At 52.6% G+C, this 19,255-nt stretch overlaps 9 protein-coding genes across 9 annotated transcripts; 6 read left to right on the forward strand and 3 right to left on the reverse strand.

Moving 5' to 3' along the window:
• Nucleotides 1–430: 430 nt before the first annotated feature.
• CC1G_10393 (lipase) lies at nucleotides 431–2,972 on the forward strand (the record flags this gene model as incomplete). The annotated part of the gene is made up of 9 exons (XM_001839957.2): nucleotides 431–572; nucleotides 623–783; nucleotides 954–1,286; nucleotides 1,341–1,646; nucleotides 1,698–1,871; nucleotides 1,929–1,970; nucleotides 2,027–2,404; nucleotides 2,591–2,698; nucleotides 2,964–2,972. 9 exons carry the CDS (start codon nucleotides 431–433, stop codon nucleotides 2,970–2,972), a joined length of 1,653 nt encoding a protein of 550 aa, XP_001840009.2.
• A 159-nt stretch (nucleotides 2,973–3,131) lies between these two features.
• Nucleotides 3,132–4,282, forward strand: CC1G_10394 (hypothetical protein). Its single transcript, XM_001839958.2, has 3 exons — nucleotides 3,132–3,354; nucleotides 3,420–3,725; nucleotides 3,786–4,282. Exons 1-3 carry the CDS (start codon nucleotides 3,263–3,265, stop codon nucleotides 4,195–4,197), a joined length of 810 nt encoding a protein of 269 aa, XP_001840010.1. The 5' UTR covers nucleotides 3,132–3,262; the 3' UTR covers nucleotides 4,198–4,282.
• Nucleotides 4,283–5,492: 1,210 nt separating this feature from the next.
• On the forward strand, nucleotides 5,493–6,659 carry CC1G_10395 (hypothetical protein). Its single transcript, XM_001839959.2, has 3 exons — nucleotides 5,493–5,712; nucleotides 5,776–6,099; nucleotides 6,157–6,659. The coding sequence occupies exons 1-3, from the start codon at nucleotides 5,621–5,623 to the stop codon at nucleotides 6,578–6,580; spliced, it is 840 nt and encodes a 279-aa protein (XP_001840011.1). The 5' UTR covers nucleotides 5,493–5,620; the 3' UTR covers nucleotides 6,581–6,659.
• Nucleotides 6,660–7,056: 397 nt separating this feature from the next.
• On the forward strand, nucleotides 7,057–8,067 carry CC1G_10396 (hypothetical protein). The gene is made up of 3 exons (XM_001839960.2): nucleotides 7,057–7,501; nucleotides 7,553–7,619; nucleotides 7,676–8,067. Exons 1-3 carry the CDS (start codon nucleotides 7,062–7,064, stop codon nucleotides 7,976–7,978), a joined length of 810 nt encoding a protein of 269 aa, XP_001840012.1. The 5' UTR covers nucleotides 7,057–7,061; the 3' UTR covers nucleotides 7,979–8,067.
• Nucleotides 8,068–8,346: 279 nt separating this feature from the next.
• On the reverse strand, nucleotides 8,347–8,646 carry CC1G_14018 (hypothetical protein; the record flags this gene model as incomplete). Its single annotated transcript, XM_002911934.1, has 1 exon — nucleotides 8,347–8,646. The coding sequence occupies one exon, from the start codon at nucleotides 8,644–8,646 to the stop codon at nucleotides 8,347–8,349; it is 300 nt and encodes a 99-aa protein (XP_002911980.1).
• A 259-nt stretch (nucleotides 8,647–8,905) lies between these two features.
• On the forward strand, nucleotides 8,906–10,041 carry CC1G_10397 (hypothetical protein; the record flags this gene model as incomplete). The annotated part of the gene is made up of 5 exons (XM_001839961.2): nucleotides 8,906–9,006; nucleotides 9,066–9,527; nucleotides 9,584–9,647; nucleotides 9,701–9,976; nucleotides 10,015–10,041. 5 exons carry the CDS (start codon nucleotides 8,906–8,908, stop codon nucleotides 10,039–10,041), a joined length of 930 nt encoding a protein of 309 aa, XP_001840013.2.
• Nucleotides 10,042–11,768: 1,727 nt separating this feature from the next.
• Nucleotides 11,769–13,280, forward strand: CC1G_10398 (hypothetical protein). Its single transcript, XM_001839962.2, has 4 exons — nucleotides 11,769–11,798; nucleotides 11,860–11,916; nucleotides 11,982–12,100; nucleotides 12,167–13,280. Exons 3-4 carry the CDS (start codon nucleotides 12,023–12,025, stop codon nucleotides 13,190–13,192), a joined length of 1,104 nt encoding a protein of 367 aa, XP_001840014.1. The 5' UTR covers nucleotides 11,769–11,798; nucleotides 11,860–11,916; nucleotides 11,982–12,022; the 3' UTR covers nucleotides 13,193–13,280.
• Nucleotides 13,281–13,897: 617 nt separating this feature from the next.
• CC1G_10399 (ribosomal protein S7) lies at nucleotides 13,898–14,686 on the reverse strand (the record flags this gene model as incomplete). The annotated part of the gene is made up of 2 exons (XM_001839963.2): nucleotides 13,898–13,998; nucleotides 14,055–14,686. The coding sequence occupies 2 exons, from the start codon at nucleotides 14,684–14,686 to the stop codon at nucleotides 13,977–13,979; spliced, it is 654 nt and encodes a 217-aa protein (XP_001840015.1). The 3' UTR covers nucleotides 13,898–13,976.
• Nucleotides 14,687–15,125: 439 nt separating this feature from the next.
• Nucleotides 15,126–17,878, reverse strand: CC1G_10400 (ATP-dependent RNA helicase suv3; the record flags this gene model as incomplete). The annotated part of the gene is made up of 3 exons (XM_001839964.2): nucleotides 17,810–17,878; nucleotides 16,099–17,755; nucleotides 15,126–16,047 (listed from the first exon to the last, which is right to left on the reverse strand). Exons 2-3 carry the CDS (start codon nucleotides 17,715–17,717, stop codon nucleotides 15,126–15,128), a joined length of 2,541 nt encoding a protein of 846 aa, XP_001840016.1. The 5' UTR covers nucleotides 17,718–17,755; nucleotides 17,810–17,878.
• Between the last annotated feature and the right edge of the window lie 1,377 nt (nucleotides 17,879–19,255).

Below are 19,255 nucleotides of genomic sequence, written 5' to 3' on the forward strand. Positions count from 1 at the left end.
GCCTAGACAGGAGAGAAGGGATCGATTACAGTCGTCCAATGCGAGTGGGGATTGGCATACCGTATTGTTTCGCCCATTCGTTATAAACCACTGCAGGATGTTCTGATGGGATTTGGAGGGCATTTCCGAGCAGTGGAATCCTCCGGGGACCTGGTGGGAGAGGTAGTCGGGAGCGCTTGGCCAGATATACGAGTGCAAGAGCACCAGCTACCGCAACGATCGTGCTCGTGAAAGGAATGATCTCCCAAGCACTGGAGAGCAATGGCTGGAAACGGCTAAGTAGATTCTGAGCCCCAGAGATATCCATCCTTATCGGCTCCAGATAAACGATTGAGGAACGGGGCTATCATTGTAGCAGGGTTTATATAGGTCTGGAGGTTGATTTTGGGGGGTGGCGTTGGAGCAAGGAGTCAAGAGACAAGGCCTCCCCATGTACGATTGCATCGTGTCCATTTCAACATTTAACGCTGGTCACTGGATACGAGAATGTAAACCAATGGGGACAGTGGGAGTCGTGGTTACAGCCTATTCATTTGCGCAATTCAGCGAAGAGAATGTATTGTCCCAGGTCGGTAAGGTGAAAGACGTCGGTTTTTATACGCGTTGGCTTCCCAGTTCCTAGGTGCAGTATTCGAGCCCGAAGAAGTCGATAATTCGGAAGATTGGCCACAGGAAACCTGGTCGATACTGGAAAAGCGCAAGAGCAACTTGGAAGGTGGGAGACTTAAAGGCCCCGATCAAACCCGGCACGTGTCACAACGCGACCGTCGGAGTCTGAATTTGGTAAGCTCTGGCTGCTGCAGCCGTAGTACCAGGGATTGTCGTCTTCCATGTTGCTCGGGCTGCCCTCGACATTGCTGGGACTCGTAACGACCTACCTGTCATCGTCGACGACGTCGCCCTTGACGACGACAACGACTACTTACGATAACCTAGCGCCTTTGACGTTCCAGCTGCGACACCAGCATGCCCTGACCACAGACGCCCGGATTGTGTTCGCTGATGTGCCACCGTCGACCGGCTTTGCTGCAGAGAACCAGTATACGATACCCAGGAAGCGCATGAAAGTGCATAGACCATCGTCGAATGCCGACTTTGCTGCTGCCCGAGACAGCCGGCGCTTGCAGGGAATAGACACCAACATCCAATGGTGGGAGGATGAAGTTCCAGGACCAGCTCTAACAGACCGGAACTCACTGCTTCAGTTCGCGAATATGGCCTACAACGCTTACTATGCTGATAATACGACAGACTGGTACGATGTCGAGGGCCATGGTTGGGATAAGGTAAGGTTGGGCTTCTCAGTGACTCGTTTATCCTTGCTAATCGCTTCTTTACAGTCATCACCATGGGGCTGGTTACCTGGGGAAGATGGGATGAGAGGGCACGTATTTGTGTCGACAGATAACTCTACAGTGGTGATTGCTATCAAGGGTACTTCGGCTGGCTGGCTCGTCGGCGGAGGTGGTCCAAGTACGGGGAAGGACAAGCTGAATGACAACCTCCTATTCTCCTGCTGCTGCGCTCGTGTTGGTCCGACCTGGTCCACGGTCTGTGGTTGCTACCAAGGGTCGTATAAATGTGACCAGAGATGTGTTGAAGGCTCACTCGTCGACAAAGATGATCTGTTCTACCCCGTAGGATTGGTAGGTCTCAACCATGCGCCTTCTGGAATTTCGTGTTAATGGCCTTTTCAGAACCTCTACAACAATGTCAGTTACATGTATCCCAACGCAAATATCTGGCTCACCGGCCACTCTCTGGGTGGAGCAATGTCCTCCTTGATTGGAGTGACCTTCGGTGTTCCAGTCGTCGCGTTCGAGGCGCCCGCCGAGAAGCTCGCAGCCACTCGATTACACTTGCCGTCACCGGTGAGTTGCACTTTTAGTTTGATATTGACTGATCCACTCATCACGTCGCCCGCATAGCCTTCCACGCAGCACGTCACGCACGTCTACCACACCGCCGACGTAGGTTCCTTCCAACACCTGTAGTAATGGAAACTGATTTTTCCAAATCCGAACAGCCAATCGCTATGGGCATCTGCAACGGCGTCACCTCAAGTTGCGCCCTTGGAGGCTTCGCGATGGAAACTCGATGCCATCTAGGCCAAGTCATACGATTCGACACTGTGAATCGTCTGGGTTGGTCGGTCGACATTCGAACGCATGGAATCAAATTTGTGATCGACAAACTCTTGGGGCCGAATTCGGAATGGCAAGAAGAGCCCGATACGCCGACGGAAGAGGAGGAGGAGGAGAGCGAGGAGGGGCTCTGGGCATTATTGGCTCGCTGGCCAAGTTGGGGAAGGAAGATGAACCGTGCCCATGGACCGAGCAAAGTTAGAGAAATTCCCCTCCCTCGACCTGCTCTAGACGTTGAAGGGGAGGATGGGGTCTGTTCGGTTAGTCCTCTCCGTCAATCATCTAAGTGCTATCATTAATTCGACCTCCAGGACTGCTTCAATTGGGAATTTGGCGACTTCAGCAAATCCAGCCATTTGGGCTGCTCGTCGTGACGATAGATCTAGAGGAACGAAACAAGGTGTGCTCGTGATACACATAACTTACAACTATCTACTAGTCTTTAGAAATGGAATACGTGCTTTAATTCTTGGGAAATTGGAACATTGCACCGACCCGTCCGCATGATTGATCATTATCCGAAGCCACGTTGTGGGACTGCGTGGGCTGTTCAGGTCCGCCGATGTCGTCGTGGACGGTGAAGGGCCTCTCGGTCTTGGAAGGTCACGCCCCCAGATTGGTATCCACCCATCAAGCTGACCAGCGTAAAGACTCATCAGTTTCAGATGCAGGTTGCGGGCATGGCATGCCTATTTCTGGCATGTGTTCGCGAGTACCGGACACCGTGGCTGAGTAGCCAATAGTGCAAAAGGACACCTGAGGAAGTGATGCAGCTTCACTAAATCCCAGGCCAATGGCTGACAAGCGAGGGTTCTGTAGGACACATAGTGTTTGCGCAGCAGCAACCAAGGCTGTGGCTTGCCGAAGATCCATCCCCATCCATCAACACCAAATGGAGCGCCCGTTGCCGATAGCACCGCACCGGATCCGAGGCGTGTGGGTGGTATATAAACCTCGTCGCTGTGGTGTCTGATCCTATCTTGAGCTGGTCTCAATCCCCCACCTACACACTAAACGCTGAGCGTATAGTCTGCCCCTACACTCAAGTCTATCCTATTAAACAAAACTCTTACAACCACCACTTCCGTTCTTTATACATCTTTCACGAACTTTTTACAATGGTCCAACTCTCCATCCGCGTCCTCCTCGCTGCTGCCATTGCTGCCCCCGCCTTCGCCAACATCGTCTCCACCGCTGATGAATTCGAAGCGTGAGTCCTCATTTTGAGTTTCGTAATGTGAGCGCCCAAGTGCTAATACACCGCTCCTTACGCAGTCGCGATGTTGCCACTCAGGACGAGCTCTTCGGCCGTGCCGTCGTCGAGGTCTTGGACGACCTCTACGGCCGAGACGAGCTCGCCGACCTTTTCGGACGTGATGTCGATCTTGAGGAGCTCACCGCCCGTGATATTGAAGAACTCTTGGAGCGTGAGCTCGAGTTCGCCGAGGTCGATGCCCGCGATTTCGCTGATGACCTCGAGGTCCGTGAGTTCGTCGACGAGGTCGAGGCTCGTAAAGATAAGGATGAGAAGAAGGATGAGGAGGAGAAGCCCAAGAAACTGAACTGGTTCCAGAAGATGGGGTATGTCTCCCTCGTCCTCGTGTCTGGGCAACTCTGATGCTAACATATCATCTCCCCCAGTCGCGCCATCAAGAACTTCTTCTCTGGCAAGGGCAAGAAGAAGGACGACAAGAAGACTAAGAAGTCCCAGAAATCTGAGAAGAAATCTGAGAAGAAAGAGGACAAGGAGGCCGACGAACCCACCACCCGTGCCTTCGAAGACTCACCCGTCGAGCGCTCCCTCGACTTTGTTGACGACATGTTCGAGCGCGAGATCGACGGCTCCGACCTCTTGGAGCGCGACTTCTTCGACGAAGACCTCTTCGAACGAGACTTTGATGCAGAACTCGTCGAGAGGGATTTCCTCGATGAGGACCTCTTCGAGCGTGACTTTGATGGAGAATTGTATGAGCGCGACGTTGATGATCTCCTTGAGCGTGCTTTTGAAGACGAGCTCTTTGAACGTAGCTACGAGTTCGATGAGCTTGACTAGACGGTTTCGGAGGATGTATGTATGTTGTAATGGTTGTAATGGGATTTGGGGTTAAATAAAATCAATCTCTTTTCGTGTTTTAAATTTGCAATCGGGGCCCTGTAAGAATGCATTTGCACTGTGGGCAACGGACTCATGATTGTGAGGGGAAGTGAAGTATGGACCTCAAGTCACGGTGAGGGTATAGGACAATGTTGAAGAACCTCGGGGACTGTCCTCCTGATTTTCATGAGAAACATCACTGATCGACATTTATGCGAGGCCGCTCGACGGGTGGAGGCAGGGACAGATAACCATCTCAGAAGGGTTTGAGGGCCAAGGGTCTGGAGGACCCCCGAAAACCACCTATGAGGTCTTTGAAAATCCGGATATAAACGGGGGGTCCTGAGACGAGAGGTGTTTTCCCATCCGGATACAAAGGGGGGGTCCGGGCCAGGTAGGTCTTTGGGGAAAATCCGGGTAGTCGACGTTCGCCAGGTCGAGGTCCTTTCCAAAATCCGGATATTTTCAAAATTTGGGCGGTGTAGGAACCTTTCCCCCTTCGACTACAACACTATGAGGATTGATAGTCTATGTGTAATTGTCCCAGCATTTGTATGTGAAGGTCCCAGGATCGAGACTCATTTCTACCATTCTTTTTCAACATCACGGTCTGAAGTACTTTTGGAAGGTCGTCCTGATGTCAATAAATGCCCTCGCGTTCTTCAAACAACGATATAACATGACGTTCATAGAGGTCTAAGTGGACTAGACTAGACTGGGCTCAATTTGAATCAGAGAAGCGCGGAGTTGTTGGAAGATGTCAGACGGAATTCGGCAGTAATCACCACAGTGGCCGCGGAGCTTCTTAACAAACAGCCCAAGGTGGACGGGGAGGATAACAATGATTGAGTAGAATGTACCTAGGCCCTAATACTGTAATACATGCTTTTCTCTGCCTTGCGGCGATTTTGGGCGATTTTTTGAGGTCTTTTCCAAAAATCCGGATATTTCCCTACTTTTGGTACGAGGTCTTTTCCGCGTCCGGATAAAGCACACTGAGGGGTCTCGAAAACGAAATCCGGATATCAATTTTTTCCTGAGAAAAGACCTCACAGGTGGTTTTCGGGGGTCCTGGGTCTGGGTAAGAGGACGCCTTCTGTGTGCGGGATGGCAACTGAGGCTGTGGTCCCATCATTTCATTGATTGACGAAGCCCAAGAGGAGCGCCCGCAACCGGCAACACCCCAAAAGATCCGAGCCTCATGGATCCGATATAAACCTCGCCCCTGCGGTCTCTTGTTGGCAACTTGAGCTGGTCTCAATTTCCTCCATCGACGAAACGCTGAGCGTATAGTCCCGCCCCCAACTTACTTTTGTTCTATCCTTTGCAAGCACTTACAACACAACACCTCCGACTTTCTAAACTTTCAAGAACACTCAGAATGGTTCAAATCTCCATCCGTGTCCTCCTCGCCGCCGCCGTTGCTGCCCCTGCCCTTGCCAGTGTTATCCCTCTCGTCGAGGAAGTCGATGCGTGAGTCTCGTCTGTTTGGGCGGGAGAGCGCCCGTGGATCTGACCTATGGCTCTTCCCTACAGTCGCGACGTTGCCACACAAGACGATCTCTTTGGCCGTGCTGTTGTCGAGGTCCTAAACGACCTGTATGGTCGAGAGGAGCTTTCTGACCTCTTCGGTCGAGACATTGAAGAACTCACCACCCGTGACCTCGAGGAACTCTTGGAACGAGAGCTCGAGTTCGATTTGGACGCCAGGGACTTTGTGGATGATGTCGAAGCCCGTCAAGATGCACCGCCTCCTCCGCCTCCTCCCCCTGCCGCCGCCGCTGCTGGAGGTCCTGCCCCGGGCGCTGCCGCTCCTCCAGCTGAGAAGCCCAAGCAATTGAACCTGATGCAAAAGTTTGCGTACGTTATGCTCCGTTCTCACCTTCGCATTCAATCTGACCTCTCTTTTTCTAACAGTAAATTCTTCCGTGACCTTGTGCATCCTAAGGCTGCCGCGAAAGAGAACGCTCGCAAGGCTGGCGGTGGTGGTGAACCCGCACCCGGTGCTGCTCCGGCTCCCGCTCCCGCCGGTGGTGAAGCAACCCCGCCCCCAGCCGCCGCCCGATCCCTCGAAGAGCCCATCGAGCGCTCCCTTGACTTTGCCGAAGAGATGCTCGAGCGCGAAATCGACACTGACGTGTTCGAGCGGGACCTGTTCGACAACGACCTCTTCGAACGGGATATCGACACTGAGCTCTTCGGGAGGGATTTCTTCGACGAGGAACTGATGGGGCGCGACTTTGATGGAGAGCTGTATGAACGGGACGTGGAGGACCTCCTTGAGCGATCGTTCGAGGATGAGATGTTGGAGCGCTCATTCGAGTTTGACGAGCTCGATTAAACGCTTCGTGGATGGTTTGTGTTGTTGTAGTTTCATAGGATATGGGGTATCAAATAAATTAATCTTTCTGTGCTATACATTGCTCTCGTTTCCACCAGCGCCTGGGCCTGAGTTCCGAGTGAGGTAGGCCTGTTCTGCGGTACTAGCCTTGAATGATGCACACTTACTAAACTCGTCATACATATCTCGTTCCTTTCAATAGGCTGTACTTTGTCCCATTAATACACCTTACAATCGAAATGCCTCGCCTAGACTGTAGGTTTCAAACCGTGTTTAGAGCCTAGTCGGGCCGATCGTAGTGGGCAATTAGACATGATAGGGGCGTGAGAGCTGTGTCATCATCGCAAGGCCAGAAGCCAATTCCACAGCACCTATTCTCGTCTCATTGGTTCGTGTAGCACCACCGACAAGAAGATCCCGAGCTATGGTATAAAAGGGTGATACTAGTGGGGTTACCGGACAATCAAGACCGCTCGACGCGATGTCCAAGCTACAACTCTACCTCGTGAACAACGACCCCTCTGCAACGGTGTTGATGTCACCATCAGGACAGCCCCTATACGCGATAAGAACGAGGAAGGCTTCAACTTCCTCGTCTAAATCGAGCACCAGTACAAGTGGTAGCTCTTCACCTGGAAGCCAGCTCTCATTACTCGATACCTTGGAACAAACTGGAACGACGACCATCTACCGCCTCGACAATCTCTCTCCGTCAAGGGGACAGGTCGAGACAGAAGTCGGAATCATCACCCCACATGCACTACACAAGGGCGCTTCAGCTATAAGCCTATGTTTGGAGGGGGACTATCACATTGACATCGGCACGCAGAGAGTCCAGGTGGTAGAGGAGGGGAAATCGGAGTGTTTGACGCCGGTGACAGACAGCGAGCCCGATGTCCGTGCTTTGGAGGTGCACGAAAAGTGAGTCCAATCGGCATTGCTTGCGCCAGTTGCTAACGGATATATCCACAGCTCTTGGGCATTCGTAGGCCCAGACAGCCGGAAATACGTCTGGCAAATGTTTGTCCAATCTCCCATCGTGAGTAACATGACATATGGTTCTTCAGTGACGGAGAGACTGACCAACTTGCCCAGCTGGTGCTCGCAGATTCAACCATGATGCCCTTGGCGAGGTACCGCAGAGCAAAACTTGGGATAGTATCCCGTTCTCGCAAGGCCTCGCTGGAGATCATGCCGGAAGGGTTAGCGGTGATGGACATGATTGTCGTGACCTTTGTCGCGTTCATGAAATACCGCGTACCTGCCGAACTGCACTCTTTGCAAATGCTGGCCAATGAAACAACGCGGCATCATTCGTTCTTCTCTGGAGAGACGGTACATGAAGCAGAGGCAGAACCTCCCGTGCTGAAGGCAGTTCCTGCCCAGGCGTCGTCGTGAAGGATTGTCAATCAGGAGGCGGACAGTTGGTTTCTCGTTCGATTAGTTTCCCATTTTTTATTTCGTTCTCTTACACTGGGGTTTTCAATTCAGGTTCCACATTGTTTGTACTGGGGTTTATTGTCATCTTCTTCCTATCTCTGTTAGCGTAACGAATTTGGAACTCGATGAGTTTGTTACGAACAAATCAGCGTGAACCAGGTTGTTTCCGAACCAAATGAATCTTCAAGTACAAATATTTCGATTCGAGATCATTGTAATGATACATGTTTGAGAGTCGTTATTCCCTTCCTATGCAGAAACTCTCGCTATGGATCTATAATGTATGTCAGAACTGGGTTCATTGGGTTCGTTAAAGGTCAACTGACCTATAACTCGTCTCTCTTCTTTCTCTTTTCCAGTACTGTCTCCTCTGGGATAGAGATGTGGATAATTCCCTCCCCTCCACCTCTTCTCTCCTTGAGGAATTGGCTGACGACATCCTCCTGGTTCAAAGGGGTGCTATAGACATGGGTATCTTCAAGCTCTCCAACACGACCGACGTAACTGAGAGCTGGGTGTTGTTCAGCCAGAGACCCAGGAGACGTATAAAGCGACCCAGACTGCGACAGAGTCACTACAAAGTAGGCATTATTGGCACGATCAAGTTGAAGAGGACGCTGCGACATGATAGAACAGGATAAAGCTGAGCAGCGCCAAGGCCACCGTCGTCATCGGCCATCCAAGCGCTGGACCCGGCCATCAAACGGAACTTGAAGGAAGATCACGGCTTCTTCGGCCGCTCCAGCTGAATCTAGACCTTTTCGCAAAGCAGCGCCTCGTTAATTGGCCTTCGAATTGCTCTGGTGCTGGAGCGCTTACAATGCAGTCGTTCCACAGACTATTCCAATGCATCTAGAACGCAACGAGAACGGTGCAGACTCGAAAATGCCCATTGCCCCAGTAGAATTGGAATTTAAACCCAGGAGTTCATCGGAGAACTTCACATTTGACCATACTCCTATTACCCCCACCCCCCAAACAACCCCGTTCGCAGTTCTAGTCATTATTTAGACTGGGAGATGCGTCTATATCTATCTACGCGTAGCCCTTGGAACAGCATATACTCTGACGAGAATGGGCGCCTATTCTACAAGGTCGAGTCCCCTAACCACAAGCGCGCTATCATCTACCGCTCTCTGCCAGATCTAAGCCTCCCCACATCCGAGAGGCAGCTTTGGGAGGAGCGTCACTTCCTCGAAACGCATCCATCATGGTCCGAGCATCCAGAAGCCGATGGACGAGGCTCTGGGATACCCCAGGACGATGTTATCGTCGAGGAACGTAGGATCTCCACTGGATCCGACTACGAGTTCCGCTCGGCGACGTCTACTAGTGCAGGACATACCCCCGTACATGCAGAAAACCATCCTTTTTTTACGAGGGAGCATTGGGTCCAGTTTGCCGACATCGAGTTCCATACTATCCGTTCGACTCGGTTTAATGTTGGAGGAAAAGAGATCACCGCCAGCGAGCTATTTCAGAAGGAAGGGTGGTCTTTCTTTGGAAGGTAAGCTCTTGTCACTACGATACTCTTGTGCATCTCTGATGTTCCCTTTCTGATAGAAATCGGATATTCTCTACTCATGGTAAACGATACCGATGGGAGCTAGACGAGCGATGTCTAAAAGTGCGTTCACCGCCCTTTCCTTCTCGAGTTCCTCGCTCCTTACACCCTTGTAGCTCTATAGCATCAACGAAGATCCAAAAACAGACGACACTCTCGTCGCAGAATACATCCCGACCCGTTGGAGACCAAAACACAAAGGCGGTCCTCTACCATCCTACCTCGACATCCACGTATCTGATTCCGAGCACCACCTCTCGGATCTGATTATGGTCACTTTCATCTACGTCGAAAGATTGAGAAGCGAGCGCGAGGAGACGTCACACGGTACCAATTCGACTCATCCACCACACTCATCACATCAACCTCCGCCGCTGGACAGTCTCGAGTTGGTACGGACTAGAACAAGGATCGAGCCTTCTCCATCTAGATCACGTTCAACTTCGCGCTCGCCTAAATAATCGTTGTATATTTCGCTTCTACTTTCATTTCGAACTTCAGATACCTTAGCAATAATACTGTAATTTGATGTACGACTCTGTACTCTGTAAAAATCCCCTCATCTAACGTACATGGTGCCCTCCCCTTCATAATATGTAGCCCGCTCATCCCGATCCAGAGCTCTTGGCGTTGACTAAAGCTCGCTGTACAGCGACGAAGATTACGACAGTCAGCCACCTCGGCACCCAACCCTTTGTGCATACGAAAGAACATCGCAACGTATATATGTACACAGACTTCGGTAACCAATCACCGCGGCCCCGCGCCTGCGAAATTCCCTATGCTTCCCAGTCCATTGCAGCGCTGCCAGCGCATTCAACCATTTTCTTTGAAGTTCCAAGTAGGGAAAGCCAGAGCCTAAACAGAAATTGATGGCTGGGATCCCGCCCTGCTTCATCACAATTTCTTCCGCTCGGTTGGCTCTTACCGTCGAGCCACCATCAAATCAAAACTGACAAAGTTTTCTTTCGCGAATCCCCTAAGCGAGAGTTCCTTTTCTGAGGCCATTGGGGATCCTTTCCACCGAGAAGACGTACTTAGAGTTCAGCGATCTATTTTTACTCTCAAATAGTCGCTCGAGTTCGCGACCACTTCGGACTATTCAGTGGACCTATAGTCCGAAATCAATTCAACTCCACGATACCCGGGACATCATTCCATGGAGGATTTTGCCGATGCTTCCCGCTGTAGACACCTGCAAAGATAAGCAAGCGCGCGGACCCAAACAAGGTACATAGCCCCGCGATGGGCGTTCCAAGTTGTGTGCACGCAGGACTATCTGCGGGTCCGCCGGGTATGAAGGGGCCGCCTGGGGACGGGACAGCGGTGCTTGGTCGCCGGTGTCAAGGCTCGAGGCAACTGCACTGCAAAATCCTAACGAGAGATCTTTACCAAAGGGTTTCCCCTCCACCAGATGGATTTCAATTACTAATCTGCACGCGGATCGATCTCGTCATAAACACCGCCCAACGAGCATGAGCGCTGCTTGAGCTAGTCATCTCGGGTCTCTTCCTGAAAGAGTAGAACACTAGAGGGCTGTCCAGGTCGGATGATCAGGATACATGGATGGTGAAACGGATGGAACAGTCAAAATGGCGAAATGTAGATATGATCATGCTATTTTTATCAATGAGGCTGTGGGTTCCTTTGCGACGCACATTCGGGCAATTCGACAACACTACAAGGAAGATATCAGTGGGCTGCAGTGCAGTGGATTCCCTGAACTTTGTAGGATATGTCTCCGAGCCGATGGTATGGAGACATACATACCTCGGATGGAGGACATCACTTTCCTCAGAAGTACTTCTCTGTCTTCTGATAGATCTCACCTAGCAAATCGCGCCCGTGAAGATAATGACAGCAACTGGATCAATTTCATTCTAAACCCAGCAAGGCCGTCACCCCAATACGCCATCGCAGCCGCTGAAAAAGCGATGTCAAATCCTGCAAACGCGCGTGATCAGTGAAAAAGGGTAGCAACGCCCATCGCCCGGCTGTGCTCGACTCAATCTTCGCGGACACTCCGGATTGATGATGGAAAGTACCCTGATGGACAGCAGCTCCGCCCGCAGACCAGCCGTCGTGCTTTATTCAGCGCCCTAAGATAACCAAACCTCGTACAAACAAGATTCGAGGGTTATTTAAAGGTATGCGGGTCCGAGTTGGGATTTCCTCAGAGTGCCTGGTGCATCCCTCCCATCCCACATCCAAACAGTGAGTCCGCATTCCTCCCCTCTTTCGAGTCCAATGTCCACTGACCTCCTCCCCCTCGCAGACTTAGGCTGGTCCTACCCCAAATAACAAACCCACCCCCAACCTCTCCTATCACACTGTACGTCTCCCTCATCATCGTTATCTCATGAGCGCCCACTCACCTCGACGATGACCCCCACCTAGTTTTCAACACCCTACCCTTCACCCTCTTTTTATAAATCACAATGCGTCTCTCCACCAGCTTCGTTACCTTGGCCGCCGTCCTCGCCTACAAGAGCGCCTCCGTCTTGGCTTTGCCCATGGTAGGTCCCATCATCGATCGCCACCCTCCCCGACCCGGGCGCTGATATCACTATTCCCCTTTTTAGGATGCCTCCGCCGATCTCTCCCTCGTCGAGCGCGACATTGACGCCTCCCTCGAGCTCGAAGCCCGCGAGTTCGACTTTGAGGACCTCGATGCCAGGGAGTGGACCGACGAGTTGGAAGTCCGCGACTTCGACGACCTCGATGCCCGCGAATTTGACGAATTCGACATCGAGGCCCGTGGATTCGACGAGTTTGACATTGAGGCTCGTGAGTTTGACGAGGTCCAGCTCGAGGCTCGCAAGTCTGGCAAGGGCGCTTCCAAAACTGGTTCCAAGTCGGTTACACCCGCCCAAGCTGCGAACTCCCCTGCCTTGAAGCAAAAGACCAATAACCAGTCTTCTACCACGAAGAAGACGACCACGGCCGCCAACAAGCAGTCCTCGACTACGAAGAGGAATACTGGCTCAAATAGCAAGCAGTCTGCCGCCAACAAGCAAACCTCGACCACGAAGAGGAACACTGGCAACAACAAGCAGTCCTTGTCGACGAAGAAGAGCACTAGCTCCAACAACAAGCAGTCTTCCACCACCAAGCGGAACCCTAACTCGAACAAGAAGTCCACCTCGACGAAGCGGACCACTTCTTCCAACAACAAGCCTGCCAACAACAAGCAGGTGAGCTCCAAGAAGAACAAGTCGCCCTCGGGCTCGCCCAACACGAAGACCACTTCCAACAAGAGGAACTCTTCTTCCACTACCAAGAAGGACGCCAAGAAGAAGACGACTCCTTCCACCAACAAGGCCAACAACAACAACAAGAAGGTCACCTCCAACACTGGCAAGAGCCCCCTCTCCACCAACCGAAAGAACAACAACGGCAACCAACGCACGCAAGGTGAAGGTTCCCGCCGCAACCGCCCCAACAACTTCTCTGGAGGTCGTCTCGGTGGCGGATTCGCTCCACGACCAGTGGGTGGCTTCAGTGGTCCCCGCTACGGTGGCTACCGCGCTGGAGGATTCGGTGGTGGCTACGGTGGTGGCTACGGCGGTCCCAGGTACGGTGGCTACCATGCTGGAGGATGGTACTAAGCGCTCGGCTTCAACTTAGCTAATAGATGCATGGAGTGGTAGTGTATAATTAGTGTGTGCGATGAATGTTATTTGGATGGACAAAAAACTTCTCTGCGTGGTTTTGAAGCATCGATCGGCACGACTGTGAGGTTCAATCAATGGTCAGCTGACTACTTTGAAGGACAAAGTGGGTAATTATCGCAGGGGAGGGTGGACGCACCGGGGCCTGGTGGGCGACAGCGACAAGTTAACGTTCGCTCGATGAAAGCAGGCGTCCAGAAACCAGCTGAAGATTGAGGTGAGACTACCACGAGGTCGGAAAGTGCACGCACAGACGGCTACCGACACCCTTCGGCTACCAAGTTGGTCACCTGGTGGTCGTCGTAACGCAATGTATGTCAAGCATGTCAGAAGAGGGCCGGCTTCAGCGGCAAAGGGGGGCTCCTTTCCAAAATCCCAAGGGAGGATGAACGCTAGAAAAGGCCTGAGTGAGGCGTCGGAGATGACGCTCTGAAAGTCGTTGCGACGTCTACAACATCACGCCAGTTGTGCACCACTGTTTCTGAAGTTCGAGTCATTCAGTGACAGGGCGTTCCACCTTGTGCGTTGAGACTGGAGGTTCCCTCCGTTCTCCTTGCCAGCGCTCTTTCCACGTACATACTTCGCCCTCCATGACCGGGTCGTCCTGGGTGAATCCGTTTCCCTCATGTTCATCCAAAGTTGAATATTACGAGCCTGTATATTATAGGGTGTGGGCCAAAGATTACTTTTGCAACGGGTAAGAAAAGAGCCAAGGTAGCTTCTATCGTCCAGACAAAGCTCCACTAAAAAACCACATATCAGCCTTCAAATCCACCATAATGTATAGGCAAGAACGCACCGAGCAACCATAGCAGCTTTGTGAACCTGTTCCTTCTTCTTCAACGCAGCACTATCCCCCTTGATAACCGAAATCATCTCCTTCGCCAACCTCAGCTGCAACTTGATACCAGGCTTGTTCTTGCTGGCCTCCAAAATCCAGCGAATACCATGGCTCGTTCTCTGACGCTCGCTGAGCGCGACAGGCCGCACAATTGACCGTGCGCCCACCTTGGTGGATTTGACGCGCACAGCCGGGGACGCTTTACGGATGGCCTCGTGGACGATGGGCACCGGTGGAGAACGGGTGAGGGTGTGGATGTGCAGCAACATTTCCGAAATGACCTTTTGAGCGCGTGCGTAGCGGCCGTGGTCCATGACGCTCGTGGTCAGGAAATGCAGAACCGGGTCGCGCTCAGGTGGGACCTCGAAGAACTCTGGCGTCGTCGCTGGCGTTGTAGTCGCCGTCGTTGGCGTCACTCTCGGTGTCGGCACGGGCGTTGACGGCGGTGGTGGTGGTTGGGACGCTGCCAGCAATCTCTGGGCGTCGCTGAGGAGTGGGTCGTGCTGGTAAGACCATCTCGGCGTCGTCGAGAACGACCGCGAGACTTCCAAGAAGGAGCGGCAAGCCCGTCGTTGAATTGTCGAGAGCATCGTTGGTGACGGTGAGCAGACGGTGAGGTCAACGTCGCGGACAGAGAGGAAGAATTCCAATGTTTGGCGGTATCCCCCGAAACAAATACTTGATCCGGACTTCCCGGAACCCGACTCGTCCTCACGAAAATCATCATTCAAAGGTTTACAGTTCTCAAACGATTCCAAGTACCTGAGGGAGACATGCTGTAGATACGATTTTGGGTGAGAATGAGGGAAACGTGTCGCGGTTGATATGTATCGTGAATCGGTGCCCCTTAGTCTGCACGTGGATCTTCGAAGAGGCGAGGATAGCGCAGAGGAAAGACGCTCTCACCCCAGGCCTGGGCTCAAAAGCAAAATGGTGCATTACACAGGACATTATATACGAATAAGATACAGGAATGCGTATGGGGGGTTAACGAAAATATGCTGTCTATGCTGATCTAGTCTATGTTGATCACGACGCTGCCGCAGCAGCAGCAGTCTCCACCGCCATCCCCTCTCTCGCCTTCAACCGCGTATTATAATGAGGAATATGAGGTTTCGACGTCTTCTTCTCCACCTTCTCCTCCCCCTTCTCCGCCTGCTTGTTCATCTTCCTGATATAACTAGCATCCGACATACCCTCCAACGACCACTCCAACACCCGCTCCAGCCTCGCCTTGAGCTCCGTCGCCAGCTGGAATTGGGGGTACAAGATGGGTGCGCGGAAGGACATCCAGATGTACAAGACGAGGGACTTGTGGAAGGATTCAAGGGTGCTGAGGTCGCGCAGGTTAGACCGCGGAATACTCTCGTTCTTCATCTCCTTCTCGATACCCTCCATGATATCCATAAACCTCGTCGTTTTGAGCGCCGCAGGGAGGTCGACGTACATCTTATCGCGGGCTTGCTCCAAGAACGTACGGACCATCGCAACAGTAAGGGGGTCCCGCCAAGTCACAGGCGCGTTGAGGTGGAGGACGCGCTCTCTCGCCGTCAGCGTGTCCGAGAATTCGTCGATGAAGTTGAAGGTCGACGTCAGCTCGAAATCTGTGTCTTGGTAGCGAACCTTGGGCGGGAGACGGCCAGCGTAATGGTGTGCAAGGATGACGGTGGAAGTGGAGCTGTTTGGTGGCAGGACGGAGAGAAGGTTGCTGAACGTGTTGGCGTCGAAGGTGATACGGGCAAAGGGAAGAGGGATGAACGGTGACCCGACGGCTTCTCGCAGGTAGGGGAGGTCTTCTTCGTGCAGAGTAGTCGCGTATCCTCCAGGCTCTTCGTGAAGGCCGAATCGACCTGCTCGTCCGGCGATTTGCTTAACCTGCGATATCGAGAGAAGAGACTCGCCGCCAGCTGAAAATTTCTTGACGGAGTCGAAGATGACACGTCGAATTTTCCTGAGAAGGGTATGAACTATGCTACGGAAGACGGTCAATTGTTGCACTTACAGGTTCAGACCCATACCAATGGCGTCGCTTCCAATGAGGACATCATACCCCGAATCCGGGTCGTTGAACAAGCTAGCCTGTTCACTTCGAATCTCGGGAGGAAGTCGCCCATATACGACAGCACACCGCAAGCCCGTCAGCGCCTCAACCTTCTTCTTGACCGCAAAGATCCCCTTCCTGTTGAACACCACAATGCAATCACCCTTCTGAACCTTGGAGTAATCCCCTCCCAGGCTCTCCTCCTCGACCTTCAAAGGCGTCAGCCGCTCATACCGCTTGACGATCAACTCGTCACCAGTGTCCTTGAGCAGCGCCTCGACGATCGGCACAGCCGTCTCCTCTCCACACAGGTGTACTTCCTTCGCAGCCAACCCGAGCACCGCATTCGTCCACCCACTCCCTCTCTGCGGATCGGTGATCATCTGGATCTCGTCGACGACAGCCACATCGTACGTCCGATGGAAACTCAACATCTCCACCGTGCAGCTGAGAATCTTCGCCTCGTCGGAGACGATTTTCTGCTCTTCACCGGTGATCATGTTCGTGAGCCGCGCGTATTCCGGGTTGCCGAGTTCTGAGAGGGTGGAGAAGTGGGGGAGGGCCTTGAGGTAGGGAGCGTCGTCGTTTTTGTATGTGCCGTCTTCGACGCCTTTGGGGACAATGTGCCCGAGGTTGAGGCGTTCCCAGATTTCGTGTGCGAGAAGGCGGAGGGGGCCAGCGTAGACGCCGTAGGGTGCTGCGGCGAGAGCGCGTAGCGCATGGTGCGTCTTGCCGCTATTGGTGGGTCCGACGTGCATGATGACCTTGCGCTGCATACGCCGTGTTTCGACGAACTGCTCGGCCACGTAACGGCGGTCGGTCGCTTCAACCAATTTCGTCATCTGGTCCAGCGTCGATGGGTTGACCTTGTACTTGTTCACTAACATGTCTCGTCGGCACGGCTCGGTCGCCCACGTGTAGAAGATGGTGGAGTAGAGGATGGATAGACTTTGGCGCATCTGGAGGGGTTGGGAGAAGCGCTCCAATTCATATTTGGCAAAGTTGTTGGGGGTGGTGAGCGATCCTGACTCGACATCGGCGACGAAGGCGTCGAGGAGGGGTTGCAGGTCTCCGTCTGGGATCCCAAAGTCGACGAGGTGACCCCGCAGGTCTGCGTTTTCTGACCACTGACGGACATGGGTCTCGAAGTACCGTGGAACAGCTTCCGGTTTGATTTCAGGCGGTGGAACGTATGGTTTGGGTCGAATGAAGGCCCCTCTGGGTGGATTGTCCCAGTTGAATGTGCCCCGTGGTTTCGGTGGAGGTGGGTGGCGAGGCTTGTTCCAATCGAAAGTTCCCTTGGGGAAATGGTGAGTTCGAGAATCAGCCTTTTTGTGGGTTTTCGCCTCGAAATGCCGTGGTTTGTGGCCTTTCCCCTTGTCCGGTCGACGAAGACTGTTCAGAATCCAGTCAGTGGGTTCATGGTCAGCATTTCCGGGACGTTCTCGTCGCTTGTCGTGTGTAGGCTTGTGAGGCTTGCGCGACCAGTCGAAACCGGCTGAATCCCTATAGCCTCGTTGTCCCAGAATGAGCCATGAATCAAGGGGTTTCGTGCGCAACGAGGTAATGCGACACCGCATACATATTGAGCTCAAGGAGCTCAGACTCATGATAGTTTCTAAGCAAAACGAAATCAGTTCTCTGAAAACAAGAATCTAGTCCCACAACGCACCGAAAAAGCGCTGGCTTGTTTCCTTTGGTTTCTAGGTCAGCGCATGAGCCTTGTCGCTGTCATTTAGATGCTGTGGCAATCTTTGGTTCTTTACTGTCCTGTTTCTGAGCAAAACAAAAACTTACCTGGAAACCAGATCCTGGACTGGATGAAAGTCAATGACCATGACGAGCCAGTGGGACCGGTTTGTTTTTTGATGGCATCATTCTGAGTTTGATTCTTGCTGGATGCGGTAAGCGGGCCTTGTTCCTCAACCTTATGGTTGCACGACGCCGACGGAAAAGAACGACAAGGACAACCTCAACGTTCAAAGTAAGACGGTAGGAAACATCTACAGAGGTATGGAATCCTGGTAAACAAATAGCCTCCTTGGTTAACATCTGAACAAACCGCTCGGAATCTCCAATCATTGTTGGGACCCCTCAGCGGCAAAACCGCTGTAAAACCCTGCCAACACCCTGCCAACAATCAAGCCAGACAGGCAAACTGACAGAAACTCGCATAAGGCTCTGAAATGTGACTCCTTTGCCCCTTGGCAAACCTTGCCGAATCACACTTTTCCTGTTTGGGCGCACGTATTTCCTGTGCACCCCTTGTCCTTCTTGCATCCGAATCAATGTTGGACGGCGTCTCACGACAATAGGACCCTAGAAGCAGTCACACTTCTGTTAAAGACGCGCCTTCTCAGCCGAACTACTACTAAAAAATAACTGTTCTCGTCGTCCCTTCTCTTCGCTTCGGCCTGAACCGTTAAACATCCCGCCACTTTCCCCCACACCAGATCGTGGATAGTTGGATAACGGTGCATCTTTCCCTATCCCTCAGGGCTCGAGATACCAGACTCCCCCTAGGGTTTTTATCGCGGCGTAGGGCCCAATACCATTGTCCCCACCCCAAAAAGATCCAATGGAATCCAGTGCGTCCAATCACCTGGGACGTTGAGACCGAGCTAATATTGTGCCCTCCCATCGCCTCGAGGCCGGCCGCAGGTATTATCACGTCTTGAAGGAAGAGCTGAGCATCGCGCACCCTAGATGTACAGTACCGTCGCACGGCGCGTTTCCACTGAACCCACTTCTTCGCAACCCATGCACCCCTCCAGCCTCACCAGTCAAGGTACTGTATACGGGGACACGCGTCGCGATCGCACGGTATCACTGCAACTCTGCTCGCAGTGAGATCCCATGCGTGAATCTACACGTTTTTTGGCGGGGATCAAACATGACGGTACCTCTCCCAAAGCGATCTTCTCGATTCCGTTACATACACTCAGAATACCGCGGAACCACCGAGAAGGGCAGATCGAGATGTTTTTATCACGATTTCAAAAGCTTAGTTTTAGGGCGTGTTCTCACACACAGATTTGCCTTGCGTCAGGGAGTTTAAAGCCAGGAAAACCCCAAATCCATAGTGCCCCATCCTTCTTTCTTCCTCCGTCCCAGCTGT

The sequence above is a fragment of the Coprinopsis cinerea genome, assembly GCF_000182895.1.
Source record: "Coprinopsis cinerea okayama7#130 chromosome 2 map unlocalized cont3.2, whole genome shotgun sequence".
In the NCBI taxonomy this organism is placed as follows: domain Eukaryota; kingdom Fungi; phylum Basidiomycota; class Agaricomycetes; order Agaricales; family Psathyrellaceae; genus Coprinopsis; species Coprinopsis cinerea.

Coding starts and splice junctions, on each gene's coding strand:
- CC1G_10394 (XM_001839958.2), top strand. CDS start 3,263: ATGGTCCAACTCTCCATCCGCGTCCTCCTCGCTGCTGCCATTGCTGCC. Junction 3,355..3,419: donor ACCGCTGATGAATTCGAAGC/GTGAGTCCTCAT, acceptor CTCCTTACGCAG/TCGCGATGTTGCCACTCAGG. Junction 3,726..3,785: donor AACTGGTTCCAGAAGATGGG/GTATGTCTCCCT, acceptor CATCTCCCCCAG/TCGCGCCATCAAGAACTTCT.
- CC1G_10395 (XM_001839959.2), top strand. CDS start 5,621: ATGGTTCAAATCTCCATCCGTGTCCTCCTCGCCGCCGCCGTTGCTGCC. Junction 5,713..5,775: donor CTCGTCGAGGAAGTCGATGC/GTGAGTCTCGTC, acceptor TCTTCCCTACAG/TCGCGACGTTGCCACACAAG. Junction 6,100..6,156: donor AACCTGATGCAAAAGTTTGC/GTACGTTATGCT, acceptor TTTTTCTAACAG/TAAATTCTTCCGTGACCTTG.
- CC1G_10396 (XM_001839960.2), top strand. CDS start 7,062: ATGTCCAAGCTACAACTCTACCTCGTGAACAACGACCCCTCTGCAACG. Junction 7,502..7,552: donor GCTTTGGAGGTGCACGAAAA/GTGAGTCCAATC, acceptor ATATATCCACAG/CTCTTGGGCATTCGTAGGCC. Junction 7,620..7,675: donor TGTTTGTCCAATCTCCCATC/GTGAGTAACATG, acceptor CAACTTGCCCAG/CTGGTGCTCGCAGATTCAAC.
- CC1G_10398 (XM_001839962.2), top strand. CDS start 12,023: ATGCGTCTCTCCACCAGCTTCGTTACCTTGGCCGCCGTCCTCGCCTAC. Junction 12,101..12,166: donor CCGTCTTGGCTTTGCCCATG/GTAGGTCCCATC, acceptor TCCCCTTTTTAG/GATGCCTCCGCCGATCTCTC.